This window comes from Lupinus angustifolius, chromosome LG17, assembly GCF_001865875.1.
Source record: "Lupinus angustifolius cultivar Tanjil chromosome LG17, LupAngTanjil_v1.0, whole genome shotgun sequence".
NCBI lineage: Eukaryota > Viridiplantae > Streptophyta > Magnoliopsida > Fabales > Fabaceae > Lupinus > Lupinus angustifolius.
Window position 1 is genome coordinate 17,983,292 of NC_032025.1, and position 16,342 is coordinate 17,999,633.

The 16,342-nt window shown below is 31.7% G+C and overlaps 2 protein-coding genes across 2 annotated transcripts; one reads left to right on the top strand and one right to left on the bottom strand.

The window, feature by feature from the left end:
- LOC109331388 (probable serine/threonine-protein kinase PIX7) lies at positions 5,990-11,620 on the top strand. The gene is made up of 6 exons (XM_019565836.1): positions 5,990-6,546; positions 7,326-7,663; positions 7,754-7,889; positions 9,880-10,016; positions 10,096-10,219; positions 10,832-11,620. The coding sequence occupies exons 1-6, from the start codon at positions 6,345-6,347 to the stop codon at positions 11,350-11,352; spliced, it is 1,458 nt and encodes a 485-aa protein (XP_019421381.1). The 5' UTR covers positions 5,990-6,344; the 3' UTR covers positions 11,353-11,620.
- Positions 12,542-15,208, bottom strand: LOC109331391 (mitochondrial outer membrane protein porin of 36 kDa-like). Its single transcript, XM_019565838.1, has 6 exons — positions 15,068-15,208; positions 14,914-14,981; positions 14,146-14,256; positions 13,500-13,586; positions 13,164-13,372; positions 12,542-13,071 (listed from the first exon to the last, which is right to left on the bottom strand). Exons 1-6 carry the CDS (start codon positions 15,114-15,116, stop codon positions 12,765-12,767), a joined length of 831 nt encoding a protein of 276 aa, XP_019421383.1. The 5' UTR covers positions 15,117-15,208; the 3' UTR covers positions 12,542-12,764.

Consider the following 16,342-nt stretch of genomic DNA (forward strand, 5'->3'; position numbering starts at 1 on the left):
TCTTCTAGGCCAAGCAACCATTTTTCTGATGGGCCAGTCGTCAGGCTGACCTGGTCCACGCTCAGTTGCCTACTTGAACAGTCTGGCTAACTTGGTGCACGCTCAACTGCCTGCTTGAACAACCTGTCTAACCTTGTGCATGCTCGGTTTCCTGCTTGAGCAGCCTGCCTGACCTGATGCATGCTCAACTGCCTGTATGAGCAGCCTAGTTGACCTGGTGATTGCTCAATTGCCTGCTTGAGCAGCCTAGCTGACCTGGTGTATGCTCAACTGTCTGCTTGACCTAGCTTGGTGTTTGGTGCTTGACTGGACAACTTTTTGCTTGGCTAGACAACTTTGTGAGCATCTTTCTTTGACTTTAATTTCTTCCAACCAAGACTAAGTTGCTTAGTCATGCTTAAGTTTAAGCATACACCTAACCATGCTTAGTTTTAAGCACACATGTGTCATGTACTTTGGCTTGATTTCTTCAAGGTGAAGCAAGCTTTCTTTCTTCAAGCCTAAGCATTCTTTTTGGTCCAATTTCCTACGAAACTTAAAGAAAACTTGGACAAGAGATCATCAAAAAATCATATTATTCAAAACACACAAAATTTATCTAAAAAGTGTTGAATTAAGTTGAATTTCACATTTTTGCTTAGGATAAGTGTCATGAAAAGGGTATGAAAATTAGTTATTTTTGGCACTTATCAGTGTCTTGTTCGACATTCAATTAGGGATGAGATTATTAAAAAATTTGTATAAAACTTGACATTTGTGTATTATTTATTTTGTGAGATGTGTAATTCAAGTTTAACAACTTCTATTTATTTATGTGTGAAGTTCTTTTTTAATATTAATATTGGTTTTTATATTGTATTTTATTTTAATATATTTTTTTAGCCTTTGTTATGCAATATTAAAAAAATTTAAAAAAAAATATAGTAAAAATATATGATAGTAAATATTAAAAAATGTATATTTAAATAGTATAAAAAACAACCAAAATAATCATAACATAAACAAATAACCTCATACCCTTTTCTATAATTTACTATGTAAAAAATAATTTTCTACCTTATCCAAACAAAACAAATTAGTTTATATTCAGTTTTCAGTTAAGATACTCAATCATAAACAAATCATATTCTTAATAGATTATAATGTCATAGTTTAATATCACAGTTTATAAACTGAATATCACAGTTTATAAACTGAAACTAAAGGCTTAATCTATACTAAATGCATGCTTAATATATCGGGCTAGTTACTGATTGGATACAATGTGTTTATGTTAAAAATGTGTAACAATGTGAAGTAATAGGAAAATGGGTGTCATACTTTAGTACTAGCAGAACAGTTAATCATGTTAACCTTCGATGTGTGAAACTCCTACTCAATAACTATTAAAGATCTTGATTTGAAAAAACTAATAAATTTGAAATTATTTATGTAACCAATTTCTCAATTAGAAGATTTATATTGTACTAATCGCTATTGGTTTAATACCAATAATGGAAGCTATATTAGATACACATGTGAATACACGTATCTAATATGCTGACAGTCTTCTTTAAACCGGCACCACTAATTATACTTAAATAGTGATTTTTTACCAAATAATATGTAATGTGGTCATTTTAAAATGAGCTTTATTAGTCTATCTATGAGATTGAAGTACTGATTCATCAACCAATCAAGTAATAGATATTTATTATTGTAATATTTATACATTATTAATGTAAAGATTTATACACAATATATAAAATTCACACGGTATGAGTCTGTACATTTTTTTTCTCCCCTTCCATTACATACTATATATCTTCTCTTATCAACCTGCTAGCGCTTTAACCGTACTAAAATAAAACCAAAGTGCTTAATAATTTAATCCTTTATGGAAAAATTGTAGGTTGAAATAAAAAACAAACATTCCAAATAGGGACAAAATTTGTGAACGTGACCAATAATGAGTTACTCCGATATTATAAAGCTTGGTTGGATTCTCAAGTAGACCGTCACAGTTGTTGTCGTGGTTGATAAAATAATAATGCTAATAATAACAATTATATATACAAATGAAGAACAATATAGAAAACCATGGATAAAATTAGGGGTGAGCATGGGACGGGTTGGGATGGGTTAAGCATGTCTCTCACCCGTTGTTAAATATTAATTAAGTCAATTTTTGAATCCGAACTCGTCCCTAATTAGGATTAGACGCGTGAGGGACGAGTCCAAAATAAGACGGAGACGAGTCTGAGTTTGAAAATGACAAAATGATAAACGTAGATTTTTTTCTCAAATATGTAAGCATGCACAATCAAAATTATCACAATATGTATATAACCTCAATTACAACATACATCTCACATACATGAGTATATAAACTACAAACCGTAAATTGCATTCTTCAAACTAAAAATTATTACAAACATGAGTCATTTACTCTCGTTGCAGTAGTCTTTCACTATTCAGAAGAATTAAACAATGAGAAAATGGGTAAGGGCGATATTAAATATATGACCGGGTTGCCCAATATTGTAATAATCTTTGATCAACAGGAAGAATATACTACTCTTCGAGGATGTATCACTTTGGGAATTCCAATGATTTGTTTAAGCGATACATCCGGATCTCGCAGATATTTCAATTCCAGCTAACCGATTATACAGAGAAAAGAACAAAAGAAAGTGAGAAACAAAAAGAGGACAAAAACAAACGCCAAGGAATAAGGATCATATGATTAGTGGTGTGAATATGGTGTGTGAGCTTGTAGGTATTTGAGTTACATGGGCTAAACATAATGAGTATTGATATGTACTTATTCAACTATTCTTGATATATAACTATAAGGGACGGGTCGGGTGACTCAAACATAGACTCGAATCCTTCTTCTTCTTTTTTCCTTTTTTGACGACTGATCTGTCCTTTTTATTTATTTGGACGGGTCAGACCCGTCTCTAAGTCATTGGGTAGAGACGGGTCTACGGGTCGGGTCTTGCTCACCCCTAAATAAAACTATTAAATTGATTTTCTAAATTATTTTTTGTTTTTGATTTATTCCTATTACTTTCTTTTTGTTCATTAAACCTTATGAAGGACTGATTTAAAAATAAGGTTAAGCCCCAAAGTTAACTTATAAGGAATATTTGAAAGACATATATCTTGTTTCACTTTTTATACCACTCTATGTATAATAATTTTTGATTGGTTAGAAAAAATTATAAGTTAAAATCGTAATTATTTAATATATTTTTTTATCAATCATATCTTCTGGTACATGAAGTGGCACAACACAGTGTGACAACATATGTGGACCCAAAAATATATGCACTAATAATACATGAGCTTTATACACTATTTCTATATCATACATCATTTATATTAAATCATCATTGACTTTTGAACAAAAAGTAATAAAATAAATGATGGATAATGTACTAATCATGTATAAATCTTTACACTAACACTGAATAAATTTTATATTATATTTGAAAATCTATATGATCGATTTAAAAATCAGAAAAAATGTATACACTAAAAATGTATGAGATTTTTATAATGTCATTGTCTCATGAACTATTCATTTTCATCATCATTAACTTTTAAATAAAAATAATACAAATGAATGATGTACTAACTATATATAAATCTTTATAGTACATAAATATTATACTCTTAAAAAAAATATTATGTTCTTAAAACTAAAAACATATCACTCTCAATGTTGTTTTTTTATATATAAAACTTAAACGGGCTAAAAATAGAAAATTTTAATATAAATAAGTTATATATTAAATTAAAATAACTACCTCTATGATAGGCATATATTTTTATCACTCGGGATCCACTTACTCCAAGTGTAAGTTTTTTAAATTTATTCTTTATCCTAGCCATCAATTCTAGAGAAATTCAATAGTTTAAATTAATAAGTAAATCTAAACCATTAAATTTTCCTAAAATTAATAATCAGGATAAGTACTCTTTCTTGAAGTAAGTTGATACCTCCCGTATTTTTATATCTTTGTGGAGAGAGTGCATTTCCAAGAATTTGAACTTACATATTCACCTAATTATGAAATCCTTTTATTATAGACTAGAATGATGGCTTTGAGATGTTCGAGGTATTACCCGTGTGAGAATAATTCGAGAAACTCTCATTGATACCAACACAATCTCTACCGTTATTTTCACCCAAGTTAATGGCCAAATAAATAATAATCAAATCTCACCATTCTCCCTCCCCTTCAATCCTAGGATGGCAAAAAAACCCATACCCATAGATACCCGTGGGTAAAACCTGTACGGGTACGGGTACGGGTCACAAACAGGTATCCGCGGGTATTATAAACGGATTTTTAAAAATACCCGTTGTACATACAGGCGGGTACGAGTATTATGGTACCCGTACCCGCAGGTACCCGTTATTTATATAATTAATATATTATATTTAATTAAAATAAAAAATACATTATTTTAACATTTATTACACTATGTATATTTTTTATCTTTACTTTGTTTACGTATTTTATTGAGTTTGGTGGTAAAACACTCTACAAATATTATTATATGTGTAAAAACACACATGTTTTACAAAAAAAATATATACTTTATATATATATATAGTATATATACTAGATAACATCCACATTTAAGCAGTGGATCAAAGTTTACTTCCATGAGAAGTGAAGGAATTTTACAGATATTAATTCTCTATTTGGTTAATCAACATTAAACACTCTCTTAAAATGTATATAACTTCATGTATTTCATTGGTTACAAAATATATTTAGTTACTTTTTATTTTTCTAACCAATTAAAAATAAATGTACATAAAATGATACAAACTTTAAAATAGAATGCCTAACTCCAACCATGAGACCCTATTTATATCCAATCAATAAGTTTTTATTGAAAAATTAAGTACATCAGTCCTAAATATATCTAATACACACCTCTTTCCAATTCAAACTTTCTATTCAATTCATCGTTAATAACTTAATATTTCTCCATTTTGAAAAAGTAAAAATATTATGTTTGAGTTTAAATTCCAAAGTTGCAGCTTTGGGAGAATTACATTCAAATTAATAACCTAAAATGTTAGTCTAAAATCACTTTTGTAAAACGTGATTAAGTAATTATTTTTATCTAGCCTACTAACATAGAAGAGTTATTATTGGGAAGTATAACCTTTTCCAAATAAAATATTTATTTATTACCTATACTTCTATACTATTAATTAATAATAAAGGGAAAACACAAAATAACTATTCATCATAGTGTAATTTGTATTTTCCTATTTTGCCCTCAATATCTTTTTATTTCTACCAAAGAAACCATATAATATTATATTTTTATTATCTTCTTATTTTAAAAGTGTATTTAAAAAAATGAATATTAGACCAATTGAATAAATTCAACCGTAAATTAGCGCAAAAAATTATATTTGATTCAATAAAATACAACTATACATTACAAACGATAGGAAAGCGGATTGACAGACACAACAGTGCATGTCAACACGCTAGTCCTCATAAAATCAAAATACTCCAAAAAGTGGTTTCATAAATATTTAGAAAGAGAGAGGATCCATAATTTTAATGTTCTAAAGAGTTTATTTTTTATTTAACTTAAAATATTAACTATGTAATTATTTAATTGAGAATAAAGTATTTCCTCATAGTATGATATAACTATTATTATTTAGGTAGTAAAAATATGACATAGGATATATATACTGTTTTATTTAATTTTAAAAATATTTTATAGAAAATGATTAAACATACATATGTCATCGTTTGTTTTAATGACGGAAGAAGATAACTAAATTCTTACATGATAAAATACTTTATTCTATATTTAATTTACCAACCAACAAAATATTAGTGAAGTGATATAAGATGAATACAACTACAAAGTTGAGAATTAGATTCAGAAAAAATATATTTAATTTACCCCATGTTTTGAGAAAGTTTCCAAATTTCCATTAATCAGATGATAGGAGGGACACAAACACAGAAGACACAAACAACATCTCTCACATTTCTCTGTCTTTTCTTCAGCATAGCTTTCTGTCTTCTTCTTTTGGTTCACATTTACTCTCTTCTTCAATCTAGGGTTCCTTCAACTCATTTTCTCTTTCTGGGTTTTGATCTACGTCCTCTGATGTAACCCCTTTCTTTTTTTATCTCTTTAAATTTTTGGGGTTTGTTCAGTTTCTTCTGTTAAGGTGTTTTGAGTAGTAAAGTTGTGATTTTTACTTGTCATCTGATTCTAGTGTTGTATATGATTTTGGGATGTTTTGCATTGTGGGGTGTGTTTGGAATTGGGTTTTGATGATTTCTCTTTAGGGCTTCATAGATATGGCTAAGGTATTGGAGTCTTTGGATGTGTCTAAATCAAAGGAGAATAAGAAGAAGAAAAAGAAAAATGAGGTTTTGGAAGAAGAAGAAGAAGAAGAAGAAAAGAGTGTAAGGTGTTGGCTTAGGTTCAGGTTCTTTGGTAGCTGCATTTCTTCAAAATCCAAAGTTGATAGCTCAGTTAGTGGTACCAGTACTAATTATGGTAACAACATTTTCTCTTTAGAACAATTGTAGTTCTTATTATATAATCCACGCCACGTTTTTTCGTGATTTGTTTTGATCATATAAAGTTGAACATGTTGTATAGATTCATTACTTGTTATTAAGTTAAGAAATTTGAGTTTCTCATAGTTCCTGCTTATTCAAAACTTTTATGTACGAAAAAGCACTTGGAACGTTGGTGTGTTAAAATACAGATGGTGCTTTGTTTAAGATTTTGTGTGAACTACGAAGGCATAACCGTCCTCCATGAAGTACACACACTTCAAAGTAGTTGCCCTTCTCATGTCGCATTTGTGTCTGAGACGTATCTGTATCAGACGCTTCATGGACATTTCTAATTGTATTCTACAACTTATTAAATTTACATTTTGTTTTTATACCGTTATAATAGATGGACATGTCACGACAATTAGATGAGCATTAGTAGTTTATTCTGTATACAATGACTCGTGTAACGTTCGAAACATCATTCCTCTATTTTCATTTAAGATTTATGCTTTTATGTTGGCCTTATATTAATTTTATTTCATGTATCGTAGTCTTGCCGTGTCATATAATTTTCAAAATTTGGCGTATCCTCGTGTCTGTGTCGCATCTATTTGTGTTACGTGTCGTATCCATGCTTCGTAAATCATGGCCCATTCTCTTGTGCCATCCCCTTCCCCTAGGCATGATTGGCTGGGAGTTATTTCACTTCATGTTGCTATTTATTGCTTGTTCTAATTAATTTTTTATTTGCTGATCATTACTTCTCATTAGCTGAAAGTAAATCAACTATTGATACAAGTAGAGACCAACCGGCAGTTGCTGTAGTCTCTTCTACAACCACCAGTAATACCGAAAGCAATGCATCCACTTTGAAACTTGAAGATGAGCTTAAAGTTGCTTCAAGGCTTCGAAAATTCTCTTTCAATGATCTTAAGCTAGCAACAAGAAATTTTCGGCCTGAGAGTCTTCTTGGTGAAGGCGGGTTTGGTTGCGTGTTCAAGGGATGGATCGAAGAAAATGGAACTGGACCGGTGAAACCTGGCACAGGGCTTACTGTTGCTGTGAAAACCCTCAATCACGATGGGCTTCAGGGTCATAAAGAATGGCTGGTTTGTAATTTTACCGATATAATCTTTTCTATGCTGAAACCTATAGATTTTTTTATTCACTTTTAGTTTCTTGTTTGATTTGTGTGACAGGCCGAAGTAAATTTTCTTGGTGATCTAGTTCATCCAAACCTTGTTAAACTTATAGGTTACTGCATTGAGGATGATCAAAGGTTGCTAGTGTATGACTTCATGCCTCGTGGAAGTCTGGAAAATCACTTGTTTAGGAGTAAGTTACTATTTTCGGACTTATTCGTTTCTAATTATCTTTTCTAATAATAATTACTACACTTTTTGGCCTAATTAAGAATGACATGTTTAGAATTAGAACTAATGTAACAAGGATTTCAAATCACGATTCAGATGGTGAATCTCTAGGCCAAATTTTGAATTGTGAACTGTATTGAAACATAAGATTCATGAACACGACAAAAAATAACAATATATATATTTGAATGTTATATTACATGTATGCTCAATATATGAATAAAAGTGAAATTCATAAATCATGGAGTGTCGGCCGTTACAATATTCAATTTAAAATTCATGGAAAGATGAAAACTGAATGAGAAAGAATAAAAGAGAATAGAAGGAGAAGCATACTTTTATAATTTACTTGCAGCCAGTATGTAGTTTAAATAGAAAAGTTAAAAGCATCAATATGCTGTGTAGATTTCTATGATGCCTAATTTCCTATCAATTTTAGTACAATTCATTTTCTTTCAATGTTTGGGTTATCTCGTTTTAATAGGAATTAATATTTTACCGTTTATGATTAGAATCATTAGATATATCAATTTTCAAAGTCATATCTGACTAAAGTACATACAAAACGCAATGCGTCATTCATTAAACACTGAAATCATTTACACATTAGATAAGACAAAATGCACAGTTCAAAAGTTTGGCCTAGTAAATTAATAAAAGGAAAAAAAATGAAGAGGCAGTTTCGCTATGAGTCATGGGAAACCCATTTCGGAACGTTAAACTCGCTTGGGTATATCCGTATATGAAGAAACGTGAATCGCTTTCTGCTGTCCATTCATGATACAATGCCTATTGAGCGATTACAGCGATTCAAGGGGCGATTCTGGTCACCCTCCTATTCTAGCTACTGATGTGTATTGTTTCTCTGTAGACTTGCGTGATTTCATACGAGTCAGATCGTGAATCAGCAATTTCGATAACCATCTATACCAATATAATCATGTTTATCAAAATCGTACTATTTAGATAAGACACATAAGAGATGACACAAAGTCTGAGGAGAAATGGTATTCATCAATAGCTAGAATCGGAGGGTGGCCAAGTTTGCTACTTGAATTGTGGGAATCGGTTGATGCAATGTCAAATTGTGAATCACCAGCAGAGATCAAATCGAGCTACTGGATTTCTGCGAGTTCTCAATCGGCTCTGTGCTCTGAAACGGGTCTGGCACAACCAAGATTGAAGTTCCCCTTTATTTTCATTTTACTTAGTCAAACCATACATTTCATCTTTTCTTATGCGTTCAGTTTCATTTTAAATATACATTGTACTTCGCTTCATTTAACAGCAATGTCTTTAAGTCTGATATGACTTTGAAAATTCAAAAAATCTGATTCTAAATGGTAAAATGTTAAATTCCTATTAAAGTGAGATAGGCTAAATGTTAAAAGAGGTTGAATTTCATTAAAATTGGTAGACATTAGTGAAATCTACATATAGAACGGATCAATGGTTCTATTTTCTCTATTTAAACCATAGATTGGCTGTGCAAGTCACTAGTCATTGTACCAACTCACAAAAAATCTCGTCTCCTTCTATTGTTCATATTCAGATGCTGAACATTTATACGTAATATAACATTCAAATGACTTACTCTAACTTATTTTTTTATTTTGTTTATGAATCTTATGATTCCTTACAATTATTACTCAAATTTTGCCTAAAGATTCATGATTTGAATTGTGATTTGACAACCTTTTCTATAACCATGATTTCATCAATAACTACCTGTTCTTTAACACCACGCTTTCATCAATAACTACTTTGTCTGTAACCATGTTTTCATCAATAACTACCTTGTGTTTACTGGGTATCTCACATGTTTTTTTTGTTGGGTTAACTTTCTCTAAAATGTGTCGAGTATCTATTGGAACCTGAAACTTCTGCTTTATACCATTTGTTTGGATTATATCTACTTTTATGTTCTCATGTAATAATGATATCTTATGTAGGATCCCTGCCTCTTCCATGGTCCATTAGGATGAAAATTGCACTAAGTGCTGCACAGGGTCTTGCTTTTCTTCACGAGGAAGCTGAACGACCCGTAATATATAGGGATTTCAAAACATCCAATATACTGTTGGATGCAGTAAGTGCCAAAAGTTCCAATAAGATTACATTTTCCTATTTCCTTTCATTTCAATATTCCTAACAACATAAGGATTCAGGACTACAATGCCAAGCTCTCAGACTTTGGACTCGCAAAAGATGGTCCAGAAGGTGATAAAACCCATGTGTCTACTCGAGTGATGGGAACCTATGGTTATGCAGCACCAGAATATGTCATGACGGGTAAGTTTAGCTGAATATGCCATGTCCAAATCTGCGACTTTTCTTTGTTTTTTTTCAGCGAATTAATGCATGCTAATCCTTCCATGTTTTTATTTGACTATTTTTTCGGTCCGTTTTATTTCTGAATTAATTTGTTCTGATCCTCCCTAGACCCCACTAAGTGGGAGCTTCGTGCATTGGACCTCCATTTTCATTTATTCTGACCTTGATGATTATTATAGCTCTAAACTTGCTGAGCAAAAATATTTTGTAACAATGTTCTTGACCTTTATTCTACAATGTTAATTGTTTTCTTCTTATGGACAGATTAAGGATTGAAATCCTAATTTACTTGGAGTTGTCTGCAATTTGTTTTGTGATGACCAATTGTGTCTATGGATTTAGAATTGGCAATTGTTGCATTCTCAAAATGTTTATAACTTACAAACCTGTACTTCTATTGTATTCTGCCAGAGTTTAGTTCAGATTATCAATATCTGAACAATCATCCCAAAACTTAAGCTTCAAAAGTATGCTTATTTCCTACCAAAACAACTTTAGTATTGTGATTATATTTTGCCAAATGCGTAATCCGACATTTGTGTCAACTAATCCGATCTGTTTTTGTGGCAGGACATCTTACATCAAGGAGTGACGTGTACAGTTTCGGAGTTGTACTGCTTGAGATGTTGACTGGTAGAAGATCAATGGACAAAAACCGGCCCAACGGTGAACATAACCTTGTGGAATGGGCTAGACCACATCTAGGAGAGAGAAGAAGGTTCTACCGGTTGATTGACCCTCGCTTGGAAGGTCATTTTTCGATTAAAGGAGCTCAGAAAGCTGCTCATCTCGCTGCCCACTGCCTTAGTAGAGATCCGAAAGCCAGACCATTAATGAGTGAAGTCGTAGAAGCTTTGAAGCCTCTACCAAACCTTAAGGACATGGCTAGCTCATCATATTATTTCCAGACAATGCAAGCCGACCGATGTGGCGCAAGCCCGAATACTAGAAACGGGCAAACACAAGGCGGTGCATTGCTCACCCGGAATGGCCAGCAGCAGAGGAGCCTTTCATTATCAAATGGTACTCATGCATCTCCATATCATCACCAGTATCCTCAACAATCACCAAAACCCAATGCGAAGGCATAGATACAGTTGATGGATTTTCATTTTCCTTATGACCCTTTTTTTCTTTTCATCATTTCTTATTTCCTAAGTATAGATGTAATTTCTGTTAAGCCATTTGTTGATGAGCAACTTGAGAGCAAGAGATGGTTGCTGTTTTATGTGATGATGTATGTGTTGAGTGTTGATCCCTTTCTTAGAAGGGAAAAATATAAGGGCAGGTTAAGCTTTTCTGGCTACTATAAAAAAGTTCTGATTAAATTAACTGGCTTATTAGCTTTTAGGTTTCAGTACTTAGCTTTATAAGCATTCAATGCCTAGATGTATGTGTTAAGTGTTGATTCCTTTCTTAGAAGGGAAAAATGTAAAGGGCAGATGAAGCTTATCAAGCTACTATGCATCAGTTTTGATTAAATCAGCTGGCTTTTTAGCTTTTAGTTCTTCAGTTCTTATTTACAAGCTTTTGGTTAGCTTATTAGCCAGTTGTGTCAAAATTATGTCTCTGTCAGATTGTCAAAGTTTTCATGTTGTTTGGAACAATGTTGTGAATGGTGGCTGAAAACAATGAGGGAGACATGTTTATACTTTATTATTTGTATTTTCATTGCTATGAAGTTAGAATCTGTTTAGGTCCTTGAACATGTTTTTAAAAGAGTAAATACTCATTTTAGTCCCTCACGTTTTTCAATCTGACTAGTTTGGTCCATCAAATCGAAAAACCCAAAATGGTCCTTAAAATTGTTAAATATGGGTCAAATTAGTTATTTTTAGGTTAAATTAGTCTATATCATATGTTTTAAAATATTTTAAAAAAGACTAAATAGACCTACATTTGAAATATTTAGATACCATTTTGGATTTTTGAATTTTTAAAAGACCAAACTGATAAAATCGAAAAACATAAGAGACTAAAATGAGGTATTAACTCTATTAAATAACATTGAAGATTAGTAACTATTACTAGTTTATAGTGAAATTCACAATTCGAGTTGAGTTTATTAGGCTTCATCAATTTACTTGAACTCCAGAGATTTCATAACCTTGTATGTATGTTTATCTTTACCACTGAATATTATCTCTCTGGTTTCATCATGACTATGTTTTAGTCACTGGTTTCATTAGGCAGTGGATGCTTTTTACAAACTTAGCAAATACCAGAGCACAAATTCAAGCCTAGATCTCTAAATCAGAGCTTAGAAATGCAGCCAATATGTTTGCACAACCATCAATCACCTTATATGCTCAAAAAACTTACTCAAATGTGTTTGTTGAACAAAAGACAAGATAAAAATTTGTTTGTGCTTCTTATTTTACAAGTTAAGCCCACCAAGATACAAATGAAATTAATAGCTCCAAAATGAAGCACAAGGTTCATTGGGGCAGTGAAGCTCAACCACTAAACTTAACTGCTTCCACCCATAAAATCAACAAGTTTTCTAAGGCTTGAGGGCGAGAGCAAGACCAACCTTTGCACTCTTCTCAATGGCTCTGGTATCAACCTCGCCAACAAGAGAGAAACGGGTTCTTGGATTCCAATCATGCTGGATCAGAGCACTTGCCTTTCCGAAGTTGTTGACCCGAGCTTTCACCAAGGTTATGGGGTCAATTGCATGCTGGGTGCCAATGGTGAGTATATTCTCATTGCTGGAAAAGCTGTGAGAAAGCTCCGCACCGACAGCAGTACTAGTCAGCGGGTTCACAATGTGGTAATACGAGGCATTAAGGGTGTCAAACTTATCATTTCTACAATCACCAACAAAAAAGGCACACAAATAAATCAGAAGAACAATTCAAGTTGCATAAGAAAATAGATAACCCTCTTCGGAATTTCTTACAGAGTTAGAGATGTGATAAGGTCAGAATGAGTGAAGTTCAGCCCTGCATTGGTTTTGGTAAAGTTGCCAGAGGCAGTATCAAATGAAAGGTCTGTACCAATAGAGACCAAATTGTTTCCAATCACACCGGAGAAGTTAACAATGGGACTTGCTGTCAACCCAATGCTGGTGCTGATTCCGGCATACTCATGCTGGTACTGGAGTTCCACCTATTAAACACGACACAGACACAGAAAGAACGTCCATCATTCAGGACAATTTGAAGTGTTACTAATGGCAATAGATGAATAAAAACAATAATTTAAAAGATAGGACAAACGAAAAATGCTTATTTACCTTGCCTGACTTTTGATCAGGAAAAATGAAACTAAAAATTGTTTTCAGTCCAGGTGCAGGTTCATCCACAGTAACAGTTGTAAGTAGCTGCAAAGTATTCAGCCAGATACACAAAAATTAACATGGACTTTCGTTTACAATAGTCAATTTCATAAAAAAAATGCTAATATTCCTAATACAAATAAAGGCTTGATTGTTGTTGTTGTTGTTGTTGCTGTTGTATATGCCTGATAACAATACTGTACAAGAGGATTACATAACAGAAATGGTTAAGCACAGTCACACAGAATACATATCAACATAACAAAATTTCAAAACTTCTATTAAAAACTACCAAAAAATGGGGTTAATATCTATGCATTGTTTGCAAGAAGAAAAAATGCAAAGCAAAAATGTCAAATGAAGAGAAAAGTGAAGAAAAGTGTTGGAGGCTCAGTGCAGCACAGTGGAGAAAAAGGAAACAGGGAACAACAATAATTCCACCGAACTCAACTCCCAACCTTAGTTTTCTGCTTCAATGTTGAAACATATCATGAAGTTTCTAATGTCGAAACATATCATGAAGTTTCTAATGTCGAAAAATTGTTCGACATCATTGAGAAAAAAGATCAAGAAAGAATCTTTTACACACTAAAATTGAACTTACGTTAGAGTTAGTGTCGACTTTGACATCAGTTGTGATGTTCTTGTTCTTCAGCTTAGTACTAACATCAGCCAGATATACCTCACCCTTCCTCACTCCACTTGATGTGATTTCCTGAAAACAAACAATCATACCGAACCTCTTACAACCAAAATTCGAGTACAACTACATAGATTTAACGACACCATAATGTTTTGATCTATAAAGTCTAAATCTTTCCTAATTGTTTTATTGTAAGGAAATGATAAAAGTATTTAATTTAATTATTGAGTAAAAGATGTATGCAATGACATAGATGTATCATTCTCTTCAGACACACAAAAAAAGTAATCCAAATGAACGATGTACGATGTATTATTGACTGTGTATAAATCTTTACCGTAATCGTATATAGATATTATACTCGTTGTTCTTTAATTTGTGATTATCAGGTTATGGATTAATGACATATATATAACGTCTGTTGACAAATTCTGAATCAATAACATTGTTTAAGGTATCATTGATATTAATTGTCGACAAAATCACCAACAAGGTGGTAGTCTAGTAGTCAAGGTTTCGATTACCAGAAGCAACACTTGTGAGGAGGGACAACCACCCACCCACGAAAGCTATTAATTTCTTATGCAAAAGAACGAGGATACATACTCTTAGTAGTACAAAAAAATTGTCGACAAAATCAGTTATATTTTTTGTAATCGTAAAGAGACAAACAAAAAACCCTAAAGATGAAAATAGCGGTATAAAAAGGGAGAATAAAAAGAAAGATACGAGTCCAGTGGAAGTGTGAGTGGTAATAGTGAACTTGTGGTCATTCTGATAATCCTTGAAGAGAAGATCTGAAATTAAAAATTGATGAGAGTGAATGAATCAGATAAATAAATTACAAAACAAAATTAGATAAATAAATAAATAAATAAAATACCTCTAGTTCTCTTTCCAATATCAGAGTAGAGACCTGGCCCTTTCACCATGATTGATTCAAAGATTGAATGAATTGAGAGATGAGAAAGTGAAGAGAGACAATCACAAAACAAGACTATACTTTTGGTCTAATTATTATTAATATATATCACAACCTTCATTCCTGGCCCTTCATTTACAACATCACCGCGAAGGAATCGTTGGCATATTCCAACTCCTCATTTAATATTTATCCCATTAATCAACATAATAATACACCGACCGTATAAAGATTTAAATATAGTTAGTGTAGTATCATTCATTTAGATTAACTTTTGGAACATAAATAATAATTAAAAATAAATAATATAATAATAGTGTATAAAACTCACATACTATTAACACATACATATTTTTCCTCTAATAAATCAAATCAAATATGTGTCCATTTGGTGGCAACGTGTAAACCAGAGAGAGTAACAAGTACTCATTTACTTCATCGTATTAACAAATTTAAATGATTTCAGATATAAAAATTTAAACATCAATTAATTATTTTGATTTAATAAAAATATACAATAACACATCATTATACATATTATGGTAATATGAAAATTTGTTTCGATTAAAAATTAGCAAGTTCCTTGTTCGCATTATGAATTATTTATCCAACATAATTAAGAACACATATTGCACGTGTATTTACTTATTAAGAATATACATGTTACTTGTGCATTCATATAGTTAAAAACATGTATGTTATTTGTGCATTCGTATTGTTAATAACACATGTGACAGTACATTCACAAGGTAAATATCAATGGTGAATGATACAATGAAACTGTATAAATCTTGTAGACTGTCAGTGCATACATCTTTTTCTCTATTTACATTGCTAAGAAAACATATGTTGATCGTGCATTCACATAGTTAAAAATACACATGATAGTTACATTTGTATTGTTAAAAACACATATATTACATATGTATTTGCATGTTCAAACACACAAGAAAAATAAATGATAATTTTGAATTTTCTAATGAAAATAAGAAACCGAAACATAATACTATGTGAATTTTTTTATAATAAATATTTTAAAAATTATAGAAAATGAAATGATTTTTTTGAATTCGAATTTGATTTTTCCACTGAAAATAGCGAAATCAAATAGTGATACTATATGAGTTTTTTTATTAAAAAAATATTTAAAAGTTATAAAAAAGTTTAGATTTTTTTAATTATAATAGAAAAAATTAAAATTCAAATAAATTGAATTGTGATATCAAAATTTAGTGA